Genomic DNA, 20,192 nt, shown 5'->3' with positions numbered 1-20,192 from the left:
ACGGCTAGAAAAAATTTGGGGCTTCAGAGCGGGCAAACAATGAATTCAGAGGGTCTAAGGAACGCCAGTGGCTCTGAAAAAGGGGTCGTCGCCACGCTGCACATACCCGTATAGCTGGGAAATGTGAGTGCCCCCCCCGGGGGAGTTTCCAATAAGACAGACAGACAGACAGCATGTAAACCAAAAAATTTACATGCACAACAATAATTTACATGCACACTGTGCATGTAATATTTTCCCACTGTGCATGTAAATTGTTTGGTGCATGTAAACTAAATGAAATGTACATTGAATCAAGGAAAAACCACTTACCCGCCCGACTCCCTGACAGCTGCTTTTGTTATTTAAATAAACCTCAACTTTCACGCAATGAAAAAAACCCCGGGCAAAGCTCGCCCATGTGCTCGGGTGCGGGATTTAGCTGGACCCATTACATATTTTTAGCATAATGCCCTGTGGCGCCAGAGCCGATGAGCCGTCATGAACATTAATTCATTGGGTTAATGACGCATTGCTTGAGATATGATCATACGGCGCAGGCGCATTTGTGACTACAGAAGTAAACAAATTCAGGATTTCCTGATGATGTAACGAGGAAACTTAGCGACATCAACCAATCAGAAAACGATTATATATAGGATGTGCATATGCTCTGGGATTCCCCTAATTTTATGTGGATACTGTACATACATCGTCATTACGATAAAGTACAGAGAAAAAACTTGTGAAAACGAGGATTTCGAGATGAAAAAATGGAATAACTATCTACATGAAATTTATACGCAATAATGTGTTCAATGTTTTACAAATCACTGCCTTCATATCTTGAATTGTAAGCTTACTGGTTACATATTTTTTACATGCACGCGTGCATGTACTTACAAAATTTTACATGCACAGAGAAAAAAATCAGGTGCACGCGTGCATGTGTGCATGTGGTAAATCGAGCACTGATACTATTGTTTATTACTAGTCAATTCCCAGCTAGCAATTTTACGTTTTTTTAACGTATACGTTTCACTTTTGCATGTTTGTTTCAAAAACATTTCAATATTCATGATATTACATTTTAACGTTTTGAATATGTTTCTATAACGTTTGCATGAAACATTTTAAAAACGTTATCTGACCATTTTCCAAACGTTAATAAAACGCATTTAACTTTGACTTTGTAATTGTATAGTCACCAATAGCACGAGGTACTCACACCTCCGTCACTACGATTTCCACTCCGGGGGGGTCACTCTCACACAAAAGTGTCTCCCACCCGCGTCCGAACACCTCTGAAATGCACCCTTAATGGCGAATTTTCACATAACCAAATTGCACCCCTTAAGGGCTGGGGTATGAACGTTTGGACAGTATTTATTTTGGGACATTAGAGCACATCAGACATATCGAATCGCATTCTGAATACGAAGAATGTCATTCTGATATCAAATAATTTTGATTTTTTGAAATTCGCAATTTAATACACATTTTATGGCAAATCATTAAAATTGATATTTTTGATATTTAACAGTACTTTCGGTAAACTTTATAAATCTGATGATTTATACTTTAAAAGTGTATGTAGGTGGGATGAAAAGTCGACGATCAATTGAAAATTTTGACCTTTCAGATTGAAGATATGGATTCTTTTTCCAAAACACCAAAAAAAATAGGTCTTTTTAGGAAAAAATCCATATCTTCAATATGAAAGGTCAAAATTTTCAATTGACCGTCGGCTTTTCCTCCCTGCTACATACACTTTAAGAATATATCATTAGATTTATATAATTTACTTCGAGGACTGTTATATATCAAAATTTGAAAATATCAAATTTTTATAATTTGTCATAAAATTTGTATTATATTGCGATTTTCAAAAAATGAAAATTATTTGATATCAGAAAGACATGCTTCGTATTCAGAATGCAATTCGATAGGTCTGAGGTGCTCTCATGTCCCATAAAAAATACTGTCGAAACGCAATAAACGCTCATTTTAGATCCCTTAATGGCGAACACATGCAAAATCCTACCCTAAATGGCGTAGCACATGCAAAAACTATACCCTAAATGGCGTCAACTTGGAAATATAGATTGATACCCTAAGTGGCGTAAACAGGGAAATGAGCTAATTTGATACCCATGTGTCTTTTTGATGTTGCAGACATATAGATACTGAAGAAAACATGCACAAAACTAACAAGAATCAATTAAAAAGTGGTGATTTTTATCAAATTAATGCAAACTCACTCAAACAATAATATTACTAACCCTAAACGCCTAACGATTTAGCTGAAAAAGGACCCTAAATGGCGATGCCTTCTGAAAAAGTACCCTTTTTCAAAAAGACGCCGACGCCGCTGTGTGGTGAAAAACATACCCTTTTAGACGCTTTTCTTGGACACTGGTGCGTAGCAAGTCAAGTAGTGAGTGACCCCCCGGGGTTTCCACTGTCCTTCTCCGTACGAAGGTCTGAGCATATCTGGTCCAGGGTACACATAAAATACCACTTTTTCTCATAAATACCACTTCCTACCATTCCTCACGTGAAGATGAGACTTAAACAAAACATATTTGGTGCATGTTCGTAAATTTTGAGCACATTTGAGGATGTAAAAGACAAGACTTGTGACTGTTATCGTTGCCGTGTTTTGAATTCTTCCTATAAATAGATGCCGTCAGTGTGACGTCATCACCGCTGACTTGAGTTCACGCCACGGTGCCCCGCTTTTTTACGTGACGTCGGCATTCATGGCCCTAGTGAGGAAGGAACAGGGCCATGATGTTTCGAACTAAGTCACCAATAGTTGTAGTCAAGACTACATGTATGTAGTGGTAGTTTGCGACTTTCGACCATAGTCCATAGGCAGCGGAAACAGATTGGAACTCCTCTTCTCACTTGATTAGGAGAAATTACCTGCTATAATATTTTGCAGTAAACCTTTGACGAACACATACTATCATGATGTTGCTTGAAGTCATAGCTAACAACACGTCAGGCGCAAATTTCATTAATAAATTTCCACTCGGCAACAGCAGATCGCCTCAGCAGCCAATCAGAGACAACTGGTGTATTTCAATGCAGTAAATGTGCGATGTACGCTTAAAGTACACGCCACAATCATCACTTCATGCTTTCACCAAATGTTACTAATTTGATCGTAAATCATCACAGATATTGGAACACAATATCTGTGAAATCATAAATCCTCAAAATAAAGGCGGTAAAAGCAAATGATTGAAGCTATTTAACAAGAATTACGTTCAGTAGAAGTCCAATTCATAATCAAGGGGAATATGGTACTGCTAGGATGAATTTGCTATTGCCTGTGCAGATAATAGATACTATTTTAAGGGGGGTACTACACTCGATAAATTGTGTCTATTTTTGCATTTTCTCAAAAACTAATAACACAGTGGTAACAAAAGTTATGTATATTATCGCGGCAAGGTATCTTATTTCTAGACTGGAATTTCAGTGACCTAAGACAAGCGGTTTGTTATTTATGATCAGAAATAAGGTACCGCTAGGATGTACCTCGTTTCCTATCATATATACTGAACCGCTTGTCTTGAGTCACTGAAATTTCAGTGTAGTAATTGGATTCTTTGCCCCAATAATATACATAACTTTTGTTACCAGTGTGTAATTATTTTTTGAGAAAAATGCAAAAATAGTCACAAATTTACCACATGGGTGTAGTACCCCCTTAAGGTTTTAGAAACAGCAGAATAGATACATGAATAACCCGAGTAACATGTAAGTGTCGCATAATTGACACCTGGATTTGGAGCTACATTTTTCATAATTCAATGTCGGCAGTGCAAAAGAAAAATCAAACAACAACAACATAATACATAAAGAAGTGCTGTGATTTATAGTTCACATCATACCATAAACAACAACACAGGGACTTTGCAGCTTCAAGAGCAACCATAAACATTCCACAAATGGCCATCGCAACCAGGATCAACTCCCGAGTTTCAGATGGGTTACAAATAGACCTGTTATCGACACGTGATTTCTAATTCAACACTGTGTTGGGGAAAAAAATACGACAATCAACATGTGTCGAAACTCGTAATGAGATAAAAACAATTGCTGAAAAAGTCGATAGATAAGCTTAAAATCACACCGATATGAATTACAAATGTACGATCACCGACTTCCGGTGTAAACACACTTCCTGGTTCATTCTACTTGCGGGTTCGGGTCAACTTTGGGGGGTAATTTTCAACTTTCCGATGAAAACATGATCGTACGGTAAGCTTATTTGGACAAAATAGCATGGAAATTTCATTTTTTCTCTTTTATGATGAGTGTCATAAAGTGTCGAAAAAGGACAATTTCTTTTGAAGTGTCGGATTTAGGGCCAAATCGACGATAATACGACACATACGACAATCGATAACAGGTCTAGTTACAAATCACCGCCAGGGTTCAAACCCATAACCTTTCGCACCATTATAGTCGAACGCCTTATTGATTGAGCTAATTTGACTGCTAGGATAGATTGACATACATCTATCCCTTAAGTGGGTATATATACTGCATGTAATGAATTTATGTTTATGATGATTTTTAAAGTTTTGTGACATATCCACCCTGATCTAATTGATATTCTTTGATTATTTTCTTCTATACGAGCCACCAAATCCTGTGCATAACTGGAGTAAACTTCTCAAGAAAATCAATCATTGTAAGTAACTTTTCCATTTGCTACATCTTTGTATCTTTTGTTTATTTAGTAATTCAGATTTACATAGTTTTGGTAAATAAGGCCTAACATTTTTTTGATTGGCGTAATATAAAAAATTAGGGTCTACCTACAGGTAGGTTAGGATTTTATTTTTTAGGATTTTTTTTTTTTTTTGCTTTTAAAGCTGTAAATTGCGTTTGATAAAGGCCTTGGAACTTTTTTATCTTTTTTTTTATCAATTTTTTCCATTTATTTATTTATTTATTTATTTATTTTTTCCATTTATTAATTATTTATTTATTTATTTATTTATTTATTTATTTATTTATTTATTTATTTATTTATTTATTTATTTATTTATTTATTTATTTATTTATTTATAAATATATTATTTATTTATTTTTTGCAAAAAACAACAAAAAACTCTAGGGTCAGGCCCAATTTTAGGGTCGGTCAGGTTACACCAATCAAACAATTTCTTTTAGGTCTAAGTATAATAAAAGAGCTTATTTTGGCAAATTTGTAATCAAGTTTTGCCAGTATTATAAATTATCAGAAGTTTCAGGGAGTGTCTAAGAAAGGGCAATTTAAAGACACATTCAGCTCAATTGCTCTTTATACAGCTTTTACATATGTTTTAAAGATATTTTGTAAAAACCTCATCTTAAATGTCATGGAATTTAAATATTATGAAACTAGGGCTGTGATTTTCGGGTAATTTTGTGCCCGGGTACCCGGCGCATTTTTCGGGCGGGTAATCGGGTACCCGAAATTGCAACCCAAAAAAAAAATTTGATATCATAGAGTATGACATGAATACAAATTATCAATTTTCATATTAAAAACACAAAACATTTTTTTTGTAGGGTCAACCATGAATGATCCTAGCATTTAGGTCTGGGTCCAGGGACACTTCAAAACCAAAAAAAAAAACTTAAACATTTCCTGCCGGGTAACGTAATTTCGGACGGGTACCATGAGCCCGCCCGAAAATCCCTGGCTTATATGAAACTCTCCAATTTTACAACTTAGAGCCATGTAATGAGGCAAGTTTACCCAAAAATATTAGTGGCTGTTGTACAAGCCATCAACAGAAAGTAAGTCTTTGTTGAAGTTTCGAAAAATTGAAGACAATACTGAAAAGGATTCCATCTGATGTCCTTGTTAAAAATAGATTGTGTGATGTTGGACATTAGGTTCTTTCAGATGAGAGTTACCAAATTGCGCCGAAAAGGGGTTCGTTTTTTACCAGTTGCAAGGACCGCGAAATTGTCAAAATAGGGGGTATTTAATTTGCACTGTCCGTGAAATATGACAGTGAAATCAGCAAAATAGGGTATTTAATTTGCACTGTCCGTGAAATATGACAGTGAAATCAGCAAAATAGGGGTATTTAATTTGCACTGTCCATGAAATATGACAGTGAAATCAGCAAAATAGGGGTATTTAATTTGCACTGTCCATGAAATATGACAGTGAAATCAGCAAAATAGGGGTATTTAATTTGCACTGTCCGTGAAATATGACAGTGAAATCAGCAAAATAGGGGTATTTAATTTGCACTGTCCGTGAAATATGACAGTGAAATCAGCAAAATAGGGGTAGTTAATTTGCACTGTCTGTGAAATATGACAGTGAAATCAGCAAAATAGGGGTATTTAATTTGCACTGTCCGTGAAATATGACTGAAATCAGCAAAATAGGGGTATTTAATTTGCACTGTCCGTGAAATATGACAGTGAAATCAGGTATTTAATTTGTACTGTCCACAAAATTTGGATAAAAGGGGTACTTGAGCAAATACAGAAATGTTATGTCAATATTTAGTGTCATTGATAAGGGGTGTTTGAAATTCTAGTCATTGAAAAGGGTGTTTGAAATTCTGGTCATTAAAAACTACAAAAAGGGGTTGTTTTTGGCCAAATTTTGTCCTCGATTTTGCATGAAAAAGGGGGGGGGGGGGTAAATTTGATGAAAAATCATTGCAAAGGGAGTCTTTGAAAGATTTGGTAACTCTCATGGTTGTCAACTTTTGTTTGAGTTGGGGGCCGAGGTGTGATGTTGGACATTAGGTTCTTTCAAATCTGGTTGTGTCAAATATCTAAATCACGCACAAAAAAATTTCTATTGATTTCCGTCCTTATTTTAGTGCATGTTTCTAAAATCCATACATGCAGACATTAGACTTATAGTCTCATATTAGATCAGGGTAGGTTAATTTTTTCACATATTCTTGATTCCAGGGCTACGTTGAGCTTCATCTTCTACCATTGAGATCTAATGTGAATCGTATCAAGATAAACAGTAAGCAATGTCGTATCTACAGAGCTTGTATCAATGAAGTATGGGAGGCGTCTTTTCTATACAGTGATCCAACATTGGCTGTGTGTCAAAATGAAGCCAAACAGTGAGTACGGTACTAATTATCAATTTCAAACTAGGTAGGGTGCAAGCCTTGAAATAAGCAAACTGAAACCAGGAGCAATTTGTTTTTGAACATTGCTCCTGGTTCACTGGGATTTTACCAGAACCAGGAGCAATTTCTAAAGAAACAGGAGCAATTTTGAAATAGTAAATCCTTTTCTGCATATACAATACAGCACACAGCACTATTGCATCAAGTGCAAAATTAGAACCAGGAGCAATTTGTTTCAGAAAATTGCTCCTGGTTCATGTTAATTTAACAAGGACCAGGAGCAATTGGTGGCTTTACGAGAGCAAATTTGCTCCCCGCGCCCACTTATTTCAAGGCTTGGTAGGGTGATAGAGTATGGTGACCTCATGTGCTGTATAGTTTTGTGACATGTTATTGACATATCATTATGAATTCGGCAGACGGCCGAATCCGGATTCGACTTTTGGTAAATTCATGTTGCGCATGCATGCATTATTTTTTAATTAGAGAACAAGGGATCAATGCTTTACCTACATGTATAAAGGGCAGCATATCAATTATTTAACGGAATAATGTCATAGACCGTACTGCGATGCACCATTAGCTAACCCTGTATGCTGCCCTCTTTTGATTACTTATTATGCTGTTATCATCTGAACTCCGTTAAAAAATCAATATACTGCCCTCTATTATGTAAAGCATTGATCCCTTGTAATTCAAAAATAATGCATGCGTAACATGAATTTACCAAAACCCGAAACCGGATTCGGCTCTCTGCCGAATTCATAACGATATTTATGAATGTTAGGCCTAATGAGCTTATTTACATATTTTGCCTAAATTGATCCACTCTGCAGCCTACATACAACCGATTAGCTTCTCTTCTTCCAAATCAGTGTCAACTTCATTGATGAAGGCTCATACACGATGGATGATAGAGTATGGTCACCTCTTGTGCTGTTTGTCTCAGGCTATTTGCATATTTATGAATATTGATGACCATATTAGAATGTTTTATCTGATATTCCATTACTCTATTCTGAAACTTGCACAAAATAACCAATGAACTTCAGTAGGTGATGATAACCGAGTAAACAAAAGGTTCACCTTGCTAAGACTTCTGTTGTTTGAGGAACAGTGGCTCAGTGGTTACGGCCTTGGACTCATAATCTGAGAGCTTGCTCGACGTGCGTGGGTTCGATTCCCCGTCCCACCACTGTGTTGCGCCCTTGGGCAAGGCGCTTTGCCTCGCTTGCCTCACCCCACCCAGGTGCAATGGAGAGCTGTTAGGGGTAGTCACAGTCGTTGTACAGATGGACCCTGCGCCACTTGTAGGCTGCAAACGTGGTTCCGACATATTCTAATGATGGCGGAATAAATGGCATGAAGCGCTATATAAATATCTACATTTATTTTATTGCTCTCTCTCTCTCTCTCTCTCTTTGCAGACATGACTTGAATTACTTCTCAGCATGTCACTATGATGCGGTCAGCTTTGTGGACCCGGATAAAGGCAATGGAGAACTCAACATCAAGATACCTCAAGATGCTATGTATCTTGTCAATGGTAAGTTTACATCAAGATATTTTCAATCTATACCATTTTCCACCCCGATGTGGCAGTGACGTCAGTGCGCATTTCTTTGGGCGCAGCTACAAATCGCTAGTGTTCGCTCAAAGCACTGGCGTACACACGCACGCGCATAAAGATGCCACATAGATGCGCATGCTGAAAAAGCTGCCTTAACGCTTTGACCTCACTGCCACATCAGGGTAAAAAATGGTTTAGCAGAAAAATCATGAACAGAATTCTTATTGAATAGTGTTATTTGTTTGCTTTTTTATTCTTTATTTTCGCCCATATATGATCAAATTTGTAATATAAACAACAATGAAAACATGCAGCCTGCAGTGATGATAATGATGCGAGTATGGATTTTCCACAAAGCGGCCCAATCAGGTTTCTCTTGTTTTGCTGAGAAAGATCGAAACAGAATGCAAATGTGCTCTCTCCTACCCAGCTGTGGTTAAGAGAGATTGCACTGGAAGTATAAGATCGCCACTCACAACATCATGTGTAAATTGAATACCTGAGTGGAAGAAGGGCCCAACTCCAATGTTTTACAAAAATGAGTTAGACCCAGCATTTTATTGCCAGCAGACTGTTCTTCCTAGTGTGTGAAAGATGAGCCAAAATCCACTTTCCAAATAGTCTTCCACGTACACTTAATCCTGATTTTCATGCAAGAAAGGCCCAACTCCATGGAGTTGGGCCCTTCTTCCACAAATATTGGGTTAAAGAGGAATTTTGTTCATCCATGAAATTTTGCTTTTCACTACAATAAATTTTCTTACTTACATATTACATGCTTCTACTTGTGCAATTAATGGATAATTTCCAAATTTCTGTAGCTTTTTATAACACATCTGCTTACGGAACTGGCACTTGCAGTATATTAGTGGAAGAAGGGCCCAACTCCAGCTCGTATTAAGACCCGTACCGTTGCCATGGAAATACCATATATGATTTTGAATGTATGTAATACTGTATGTTCATGTATTAAAGGTCCCCTGAAGATGAAAACATTCTGTCTATAAAACTTTTCCAAATATTCAGTTTTTTCTTAATATCTCAAAAACAGTTTTGATGGAGTTGGGCCCTTCTTCCACTCAGGTATTCAATTCTATTTGGCATGAATTTTTGGGACTTTTTTAAAGATTCCTTGAGAATAGATATTTGAAACAAACTCCGACACATCTAAAACATAAAGTAGTTCTAAATTTTTGTAACTCATTCCATGAAACAAAACTCCAAAAATACATTTTGTTACCTTAAAATCTTGTTTAATTTGTTGTGATTAATATCATGTTGCGCTTAAAGTAATTTTATCAAATCCTGTTAGAATACTGCTAACACTGGTCTCTTCATTCATATAATACTAGGCGGTTACCCGTATTTGGCGGTTCTCGGCTGTCGCGATTACCTGGCTGATGGTGACTGTACTCACCAAGTTTTATGCCCATTGGACAGTTTTTACTAATTTGACCTCAGATGACCCCTTGTGACCTCGAAATTACCTTCCAAAATTTGGCTCTAAATGTTGACTGTACCCACCAAGTTTCGTGCCCATACGACAGGTTTTAGTAATTTGACCTTGGATGACCCCAAAATGACCGTCCAAAAATTTGACTCTAAAAGTTGATTGTACCCACCAAGTTTCATGCCCATACAACATTTTTTTACTAATTTGACCTCAGATGTTCATATAATATAGCAAATAGACAGATCCAATATTTTATCATAGTGGCACACTACTCAAAATAGTAACTTTAACGTGAAACAGTAAGAAAACACATTTGAACCCAACTTTAAGGGGGTACTACACCTTCCCAATTTTGTGCCTCTTTTGCATTTTTCTCAAAAATTATAGCGCATTGGTGACAAGTAAGATACATATATTATAGGGGCAAAGACTACAACTACTGCACTGGAAATTTTATTTCAGCACAGATAACAGTTGTGGAGTTACAGTCAAAAATGAGGGAAAACCAATATTTGATCAATAAATCAATAACTACTTGCCTTGAGTTGCTGAATTTTCAGTGCAGTAGTTGTAGTCCTTGCCCCTATAATATACATATCTTACTTGTCACCAATGCGCTATAATTTTTGAGAAAAATGCAAAAATAGGCACAAAATTGGCCAGGGTGTAGTACCCCCTTAAATAGTTTCATGATATAGCATGCTTTGCTTACCTGCTTATGTCGACTTGTCTAGTCGGACTCCGCTGATGGCTCTCCACACAACTCTGTTCTGCATGCAGTTCCTAATGTCTTGTCTCTCTAGTCCAGTATCCTCTATTAGTTGCTTAATGTAGTCCTTCCGTGGTTGTCCTGGCACAGTGTCCAGCAAATCTCAGCCTTTTTATTTTTAGCCTTTCGGAGATTGGGGAGAGATTGCCTTACAGCTCCTTATTGGTGGGGTGCGACTGCCAGGTAACATTAAGTGCTTTTCTCAGTAGTCTTGTGTAACAACCATCAAGCGCCTTCCTAAACTTTGATGTAATTGTCCAGGTTTCTGCACCATACATCAGAACTGATTCGACTGTGGTGGTGAAAAGCTTGGTTTTAAGATTTCTAGGCAGGCTGCTCTTCCATATCTTGTTCATGCTGTTGCAGGCCCTCCATGCCTGGGCTTTCCTGATGTTAAAATCCCTTTCACTGCTGCCAATCCAAGCCCCAAGGTATTTGAAATCGTCAACTACTTCAAGCTCACTTCCATCAAGTGTTCAGATTGGGGATGCAGCCATATTGCAAGCCATTGCCTTGGTTTTCTTGGCGTTCATGCTGAGACCAACTGTTAGTGCTGCAGTCTCAACAAGATGGAGTAGCTCTTCATGCTTTAGGCATGCTGATTGAGCGCATATAAATATATGTTCAAGAAATTGTTGAAAATTTGCTGCATCCCTTGGTGTTTCATTGTCTCCTTCTGGGGTTAATATTGGACTTGTCTGTATTCTATGACACAATAGAACTTATACTAAAAACAAAAAATCCTGGCCATATAAAATTATCTCACATTTGTATTTTCATTTTTTCCAGAACAAAAGATGTTGCGTGTGAGCATTGAGTTTTCCCTGGAGAGGCCGTCTGGTGGTATGCATTTTGTGGTTCCAGAGATGGAAGGAAGTATGGCAGAGGTAAACAAATGTTTTTTTAATACTTTTTAGTCTTGTGTTTTTATTTTATGTTTTATTGTTCCTTGTTGTATATTTCAAATGTTTCATCAGTTTCACCGTTCTTATTTATTATTTATGAAGGTAACAGAAAAAAGTGATCCTGCCTGGGAATTGAACCCAGAACCTCGGGTTTGCAAGACCTGCATAATTCAACATATAAGTGGTCACTCAACCTTACTTCCTCACAAATCTTTAATAATAAGTAACAACGGAAACCATACAGCGGAAAGTGGGTATGGTGCCTATGGGGTCGACGATAAGCAAGGTGTGCGTTAGTGAACTCAAAAATAGTGCAAAATAGTGCAAGTGTACAAAAGAGAGTTTCTGCGTAAGCGCTGACAAGTTGAGGGCTCCGTGTACACTTGAGCAATGTCACCAGGTCCAGGCGTCAGTTGAATTCAAGTATGCATTAGGGTGGAGTGAAAAAACAAAAAATTGAGATAATTTTTTTGGATAGTTATAAAAATTTGCTTACATATGAAATAAATAAGTAACCTGGCAAAAAAATTGGAAAATTTGAAGCATATCTTGAGGTTCCACAAAGCACCTGAAAAATGTGAAAAAATGACCGAAATTACCCAAATTTACGCATCCCGGCACAAAAGCGCATGTTGAGATGTTAATATATTCGTAAGTACACCCCTAAAACAACGAATTACTGAATTACTGAATTCTGAATTACAAATTTCAAAGTTCTAGGGGATGTACTTATGAATATAATAGCATCTCAACATGCGCTTTCGTGCCGCGAACCACCCACATAATGGTCCAGTCATGGTTTTCATCCATTTTGGACCCTTATCATTTACAATTGGTACATGCTACACTGCCTCTGATTAAGCAGTAAAAGGTAGCCACATACACCAAATTTCATAGTTCTAGGGGGTGTACTTACGAATATATTAACATCTCAACATGCGCTTTCGTGCCGGGATTTCGGTCATTTTTCCACATTTTTCAGGTGCTTTGTGGAACCTCAAGATATGCTTCAAATTTTCCAATTCTTTGCCAGGTTACTTATTTCATGTGTAAGCAAGTTTTTATAACTATCCAAAACAATTATCTCAATTTTTTGTTTTTTCACTCCACCCTAGTATGCATAGAGGGCACAGGCATGGAATATTCCAATCTACATGTTATTAATCTATGGGTGAAATTGTTGAAATCATTTTAAATTTGTCACTTCCTATCAGAATTTGTCAATTCTGTTGTATAATTATCGCTTCAAACAGCACCACAGATTGGAATTGCTTAGTGCTGTCTATTCATCTGCCTCACTATTCAGCTATAGTCATGGATATAAGGCAAAAAAAAACATGTTTGTTTCCTGTAGCAGGTCTAAAAGTCAAATGCTGAAATGTGTTTTTTTAATCCATGTCCTGAAATGAAAAACAAATACCCTTTTTGCTGCAAATTGGAATGGGAATTTACAGTCTCTCCGACACTCACACAAAAAGTCATATTTGATTTTAGCTTCATGGGAAACTAAGACAATGTTTTTCTACACATGATCTATAGATTTCAACTGCAATCGGACTTGGCAACCAAAGGATTTACATAAAGCATTGAGCGTTTCAATAACAGCAACCAAGGTTTTCATGAATTTGTATTACTCCAGTAATAAATATATTATTTTTTGTGAATTTTCCGGGTTTTTTTTGGTTTTTTCAAAAGTGAAATTTGCAAAAAAGCCGTCAAAATCAAATTCGCGCGCTACGGGAAACAAATGCCTAATGTGACAAGCTCTGATGCAACCAGACAATAGGATGTCATTTTGAAACTATAGTTTTCAGCACAGTTCTTCAGCAGTCTGTCAATTTGGCAGTTTATGGCATATAATTATAAGGAAATGGGGTTCTGATTGGGTAATTGAATCACATCATCATCACATCGGCACCTCTTTCGCTGGTCAAGCTGCATAGCATTGCATGATCTAATTCTTTTTATGTGGTAATCAGACACTGCTGAAGTAATTTGCTGAATAGTATAGTTATCATCATCAATTTGCACAGTAACAAAATCTTCACATCTGTCGGAGGTGAAATGCGGCAAATGCCATTTTGATTTATGAGCACAAATGTGGGACAAGGTCAAATAGGGTCAAATTTATAATAACCCATTTGAATAAACCTCGCAACATATTCTATCAGGTGCAGGGCTTAGTTTTATAAAATTGTAAAGGAAAATATGTTTATAGGTATTTTATTTTTATTTCTTCCATTGAACTTCAAATGGCAATAACTTGATGTGATGAGACACCATAATTTTCAATTATTCATAACTTTTGAAAAGAATGATGTGTAACATTGATTTTAGTATCAAAATGTTCATTGATTCATATAAAACACTGTGATAAAAATAGTTCAAGTTTGCTATTTCCCACATTTAGCCTTATTTACTCATGTTGGGTCAGTCACATGATGTCACTTCCTCAGTCATCACTGGTACCATTAGGCGAATCTTTACGGTATTTCCCTAAAGACCTTGTCCTCAAAAAATAAATGTCCTAGACCTCAGTGCTGAAAAACATTGGGTGTAACAGTCAAGTAAAAGTTATGGATGAGTAATATGGTACTTACCATTTTGTGACACCCTGTAAGGCAAATTCAGGGCTCAAATTAGTAGTGGTACACTGGTGTGTTGCCAGCCTGTGATCTTTTGAGTAGCTAGAAGTAATACTCTGTAGAAAATTCTACCAGTAGATATGTTTTTGTCAGAGTGTGCAGTCTGCAGTTTGCAGGACTGGGTGGTATTGAAAACAAGGGTGGTTTGAGGCAAGTTGGACCTTGGGGCATTTTCGCAGTTTGTAAAAGCATGAGTTTGTGGTAAAAATCTGGGGAGGACAAAAAAACAAAACAAAAATTACACTTATTTTTTTTAAATGGGAGATCAAACAAAGGGAAGAAAAAAGGAGATAAAATAAAGGGAGAAATAAAGGGGGAAATGCTTATAAAAAGCATTCTTCGCAACAAGAAATGAACTCATTGATTGGCTCCATTTTAAGCTTTTTTATTTTACAGACACTTCATAATGTTGCTGGTAGAAAGAATTACAATGTTCAGTCATTTTTGATATGGCCCGATTATTTACCATCTTTGAATGCCAACTCATACCATCTGGGCTGACCATAAAGGCACCGCCGACTCTCCGAGTGGCAACATCCTCTCCTGACCTTTTGCATGGTTGATGGAATGGGTAGACCATGGCAAAGATTTCAAATATGGAAATTTGCATATGGACATGAATATTTGTAATTTTTTCTAAAATAGATTCACCAGTAATCAAAATCCCCTATAAATTAGCATTGTGAGAGATTTTTAGTGGACAGTTGGAACATTTTTTTCAGGCTAAATGACCATTGACTAATTAAATGCACTCTGCAAGTTAACTTAAAGAAAGTCTCCGGCAATTATAACATTATGCTTTATATGTTAGAAAAGTAATTATCAAGTATGAATCACATGGTTTTATTTAAAACAAACTCATATTGACCATAAAAGCAAATAAACACAGCCCGCTCTCAATACGCGAAATTCAAAACTCCTGTGGCGAAATTTTCTAGTGCAATGACGTAATGGTTATTTGTGCTCATTTGTCGTCAGCCTTCATTGTGCCTGGGAATTTGGAATTTTGCGTGTTGAGAGACGGATGTTTTTATTCATTTTTATGGCCAATATGAGTTTGTTTAAAATAAAATCATGTGATTCGTGCTTGATAATAATTTTTCTAACATATAAAGCAAAATGTTGTGATTGCCAGAGATGAAGTTGGGCAGGTGCTTAATGAATTATGACTTTGTTTGGCACTTGTATGGGCATGGGTATTTAATGGATTGAATATATGGTGAATTGATTTAAAACCCAGCCAAGTTGGATGCTTACATACACCCTACCTACACTCACACGCTATATATGCCCTATCACATGCCCAAGTCCCTACTTGTTTTGTGTGACAACACAGGGGATGGGGGAGACTCAATGACACAAAACACAGTTTATGTCTTTTTTCGACTAACTGAGGACTAAAATGCAGATTTTTAAAGGTTTTTTTCACTCACTCACTTTTCTGAAAACCAGAACCATCAATACTGCCCCCATGGCATCCCCAGATGGAATACAACTTTTGGCATTTTCAGATAGAGGGGGTATGTAGCATAAGTAGCTCCAAGCGGGACTTTTTTGTATTAAAATGATGGGAAAAAATGAAAAATAAAAGGTGTTAAAAAGACACACAAAAGTATCTGATTTCTTGTGATTATAAACTCACATCACCCTCACAAACAAGCACACACATCAATCGCACCGCTCCACAGACATACCACATCATCACTCTATAGACCTGCATACCATTCCACAGATAAGCCGGCCTACCACTCATCATGCTCATGCTTATAAATAACTTTACAAGAAGTAGGGTAGAACCATTAAAAGAATATGGTCTGGTCTTCACGCGGGTGTCGACTGCAGACGACAAGTTTCAATTTTTTTTTAAGTCAAATATTTCAGAAATGTGAATTTTCCTGACCATATTTGGAATCAGCATGAAAAATGCATTAAAATGAGTACAAACAAGCCTAGTATTGGTTCAGTGGTTCTTGAGATAGCTCTTGATATTTTGAGAAAATATCTCCAAACTTGGGACTTCTTATGTTGAAGCCTATGGCTAGCATGCAAGGCATTAAAGGTAAAAAGTTCAAAGGTACAAAGACAGTTTACAAGATTTCTTTAATTAAAAACACATTACAAATTTCCTTCAACGTTTAGCAATGTACAGTTTATCCTTTCATTGGTTGCATTCCAATGCAGACTTAATTATTTTATATTTTTGTATTACCCAGTGGTGGTGCAAGGAATTTTTTCGGGGTGGTGGCATTGGGTGAAAAGTGAATTTCAGGGGGTTGGGCAAAATCAACAAATTTTCAAAATTTGCCACAAAAAGTTGACATTTTCGTAATTTTAGGTTTTTAAGGCTGATAGAGGGGGATGGGGATAAGAAAAATATGAGGGGGGATGTTTATGTCATCTTTTATGACATATGAGAGGTATTAGTTGCCTGCTAAGAACAACTCTGAGAGGCAGGGTTCGGTTTTTGCCGACAAAGTGGCAATAACTGGCAAAAACCTGTTTTAGCCAGTTTTTGCCTGGTTTCAACCGGCAAAAACTTATGTATAGTCACTCAAATGTTAACAAGTACACAGAAAGCTCATAAACAGTAAACATACAACTTTTAATGAATCATTCAACATATTTTTTGTCTCATCAAGTCCTTAAAATGAAAAAGTTTTGAATTTGATATGCCAGATTTCAGTTAAATGCACTAAGTGAGCAATGAAAATACATGCCTTTAATTTCTTAATATGTTATTTTTAATTACAAAATCTGGCCTTGTTACACTCCGGAAAATAATTTTTTAATTTAATAATTCATTTTGAGATCAAAAATCTGAACTTTAAATCACTTTTTTAGTTTTTGCCATTTTTGCCGGCAAAAACCTGCGAACCCTGCTGAGAGGGTAGGTCATTGTTGTAAAATAAAAAGTTTATTGAGGACTCAAGTGAGAACATGAGCAAACTCAAATTATTAATAAGGGATCGGAATAACAACATCTGCGCAGTATTTTTTGTGGGACTGAGAGCACATCAGATGCACCAAATTGCATTCTGAATACATGGAATGTGTTTCTGGTATCAAATAATTTTTTTAAAGATTTTTTTGAAATTTGCGATATAATACAAATTTTATGGCAAATTATTAAAAATTGATATTTTTCATATTTAACACTAACAGTCCTCGAAGTAAACTTTATAAACATAGTGATATTTACTTCAAGTGTATGTAGCTGGGAGGATGGCCATCATTTGAAAATTTTCACCTTTTGTTTTGAAGATAAACATTTTTTCCCAAAAGACCTAAAAGAAAAGTTGTTGTGAAAAAAATCGTATATCGCAAATTTCATAAAATTAAAATTATTTGATATCAGAAGGACATAACTCGTATTCAGAATGCAATTTGTTGTGTCTGATGTACTCTCAGGTCCCACCAAGGCATTAGCCAGAGGGGTGTCCAGGTGTCATTTGGACGCCCTGTTTTCAATTTGGACCCCCTAAAATTCTGATTATTATAATGGAGTGAATAGGAAATGGACACCCTGATTTTGTAAAATAAGGTATTTTTGACCATTTTGGACAACCTAAAGATACCCCTCTGGCTAATGCCTTGGGTCCCACAAAAATACTGTGCAAACATCGCTATCTGATCCCTTAAAGGAGCATAGACCTGGCATTGTTATGCATAACATTAACATAGACCCATGATCAGGCATGAGATTTAACAGCTGATCAACTGAAGTCAGCCATTTTGGTTGCTGAAATTTACACATTATTTTTCAGCCCGATTTTGGGTCTTTTTGTCAATTTCATGCTGTTTGTTCAGCCTTTCTGTACAATTTCAGTTTTTTCAAAGTAATCAAGTTAATCCAAGGGAAGAAATCAAAACTCGACCGCCGGTTCCGGGCGGTTCCGTCCGGTTGCTATTGTTCTAAACAATACAACCGGACAGAACCGCCCGGAACCGGCGGCTGACCGCCGGTTGAGTTTTGATTTCATCCCTAATCTTTTGTATGCATGATTACTTCACAATAGATTTAAAAGAGTCTGTATTGTACAAAAGTTCAAAATAGGGTAACTAATTAACCCCCGGAACTGCCTAAATGTTATCCAGATTCTGTGAGGCCTAATTATGATTAATAAAGAAGACATTTTTTAAATGTTAAAACATTTTCTCAACTTATACAGCACCAGCAGTAATCAAGCAGATGTAGATTAAATCTCTTTTGCATTCCTGGTGATCAAAAGCCATCCCAAGTTGTTACTTTTGACATTTACATATTCTAGCACCTTTAACATTTCATAGATTTATGGGAAGTTGGTGCATTGTAAAATTGCAAATGGCAGCTATCGCTTATCTGTGCACAAGATGTTTTAACACTCACAAAATACTTTTATCATATTAGGCAACAAGAAAAATCCCTGTTCCTTACAAGTGTGGATGGATCTTTCAAGTAATAGGGTTGTTTGGTCGGGCATTTTCCCATTTTTTTTTAGCAAAGGACTCTAATGTCACCAGAATATGTAAACAAATTGCCATTTTTATCCCTTGCTTCCCTCACATTTTTCAGTCAAAAGAAATCAACTTTTTTGCCCAAAACAGCTGATTTTACAGGAATACAGAAATTACTGTCAAACTCGATCCACTTTTGGCCAAAAACTGGCTGATTTTACATGCATACAGTAAAATTTTAAAAATTAAGATAGAAAATCTGGGTTGGTCAGGCCTATAGACGAATCCAATGAGCCAAGTGATGGTCAGAATTTAGTCGGCCATTACTGGGTCCTGTCTGCACCAAGTGTTGTTACTGCCCAATTGGGGAGGTTAAATCTGCTTAAAAATCGATGTTGAATTGTATTGTGTTGTAAACTTTCATCATTCTTTTGTCTATTTGTAACACGGGTGATGGAATGCAGTTTAATATCCCCGCCAAGGCCACATCATTTCACATTTTGGGTGGAATAGGCCTAAGGGGGGACCCAGCAATGGCAAGATGTGATGAATAACAAGTGAGCTAAGAGTTCTTTGTAAGAGTCAAATGAGGCGAAAATAAATTGTAGGTCAGGTAAATGCTGATGAGAGTAATATAGTCCATACGCCTCACTTCTTTTTGAAGATTTTGATATGGGTGTGCTCAAGCACAAGAACTTGTCCTTCCTCACTGATGGCCACATCAGTAGGGTTGCTTACATCATCAGTAATACATCCCAGGTACTTGCCATCAGTAATGTAGTGATAGATACCACCAGATTTACCCCAGTCAGATTGGCTCGCTATCAGGAATTCATCGTCCCCATTAAAACATGCACCTGTCGGTTTCCAGGCCTTTCCTGGAAACGGAGCACCAGTGAGTGTGTGAAGAATTTGTCCATCACTTGTCAGGATCTGGGTACAATGCCCACCACAATTGCTGATAACAATAATGTCTTTCTTTGGTGCTGCGCTAATAAACCAAGGTTTCATACTGACTGTAAAACTGCCGACATGATCTCCAGATTGTTTGTGAATACTGATATACTCGCCTGCCGAGTCTCCGACGATAAGATGCTTATCGTAATTCATGGCCATACCAGCAAGTGAAGATGTTTTCGGTTCTTTCTGTGAATTCACTGGTGCAATTGCTTCAAATGTATTTGTCAGTTTTGTATCAAGGTCAAAGACTTTTACGTACGGAGATTCGTCAGCGACAAAGATCAAGCCACTGGGACTGATCACAATGCTGCTAGGTTGAGAGGTACTTGAATCCAGTTTAACATCAATGT

The 20,192-nt window shown here is 36.9% G+C and overlaps 1 protein-coding gene across 1 annotated transcript in view; it reads left to right on the top strand.

Moving 5' to 3' along the window:
- Window positions 1-20,192, top strand: part of LOC140165835 (transcription initiation factor TFIID subunit 2-like) — an 88,448-nt gene that overhangs the window by 1,664 nt on the left and 66,592 nt on the right. Inside the window, 4 exon segments of the mRNA XM_072189156.1 lie at window positions 4,636-4,690; window positions 6,934-7,097; window positions 8,534-8,652; window positions 11,688-11,785. Coding sequence (XP_072045257.1) covers window positions 4,636-4,690; window positions 6,934-7,097; window positions 8,534-8,652; window positions 11,688-11,785 — 436 coding nt within the window.

The sequence above is a fragment of the Amphiura filiformis genome, chromosome 12 (assembly GCF_039555335.1).
Source record: "Amphiura filiformis chromosome 12, Afil_fr2py, whole genome shotgun sequence".
Taxonomy (NCBI): Eukaryota; Metazoa; Echinodermata; class Ophiuroidea; order Amphilepidida; family Amphiuridae; genus Amphiura; species Amphiura filiformis.
This window is presented reverse-complemented; position numbering and strand designations above follow the sequence as displayed.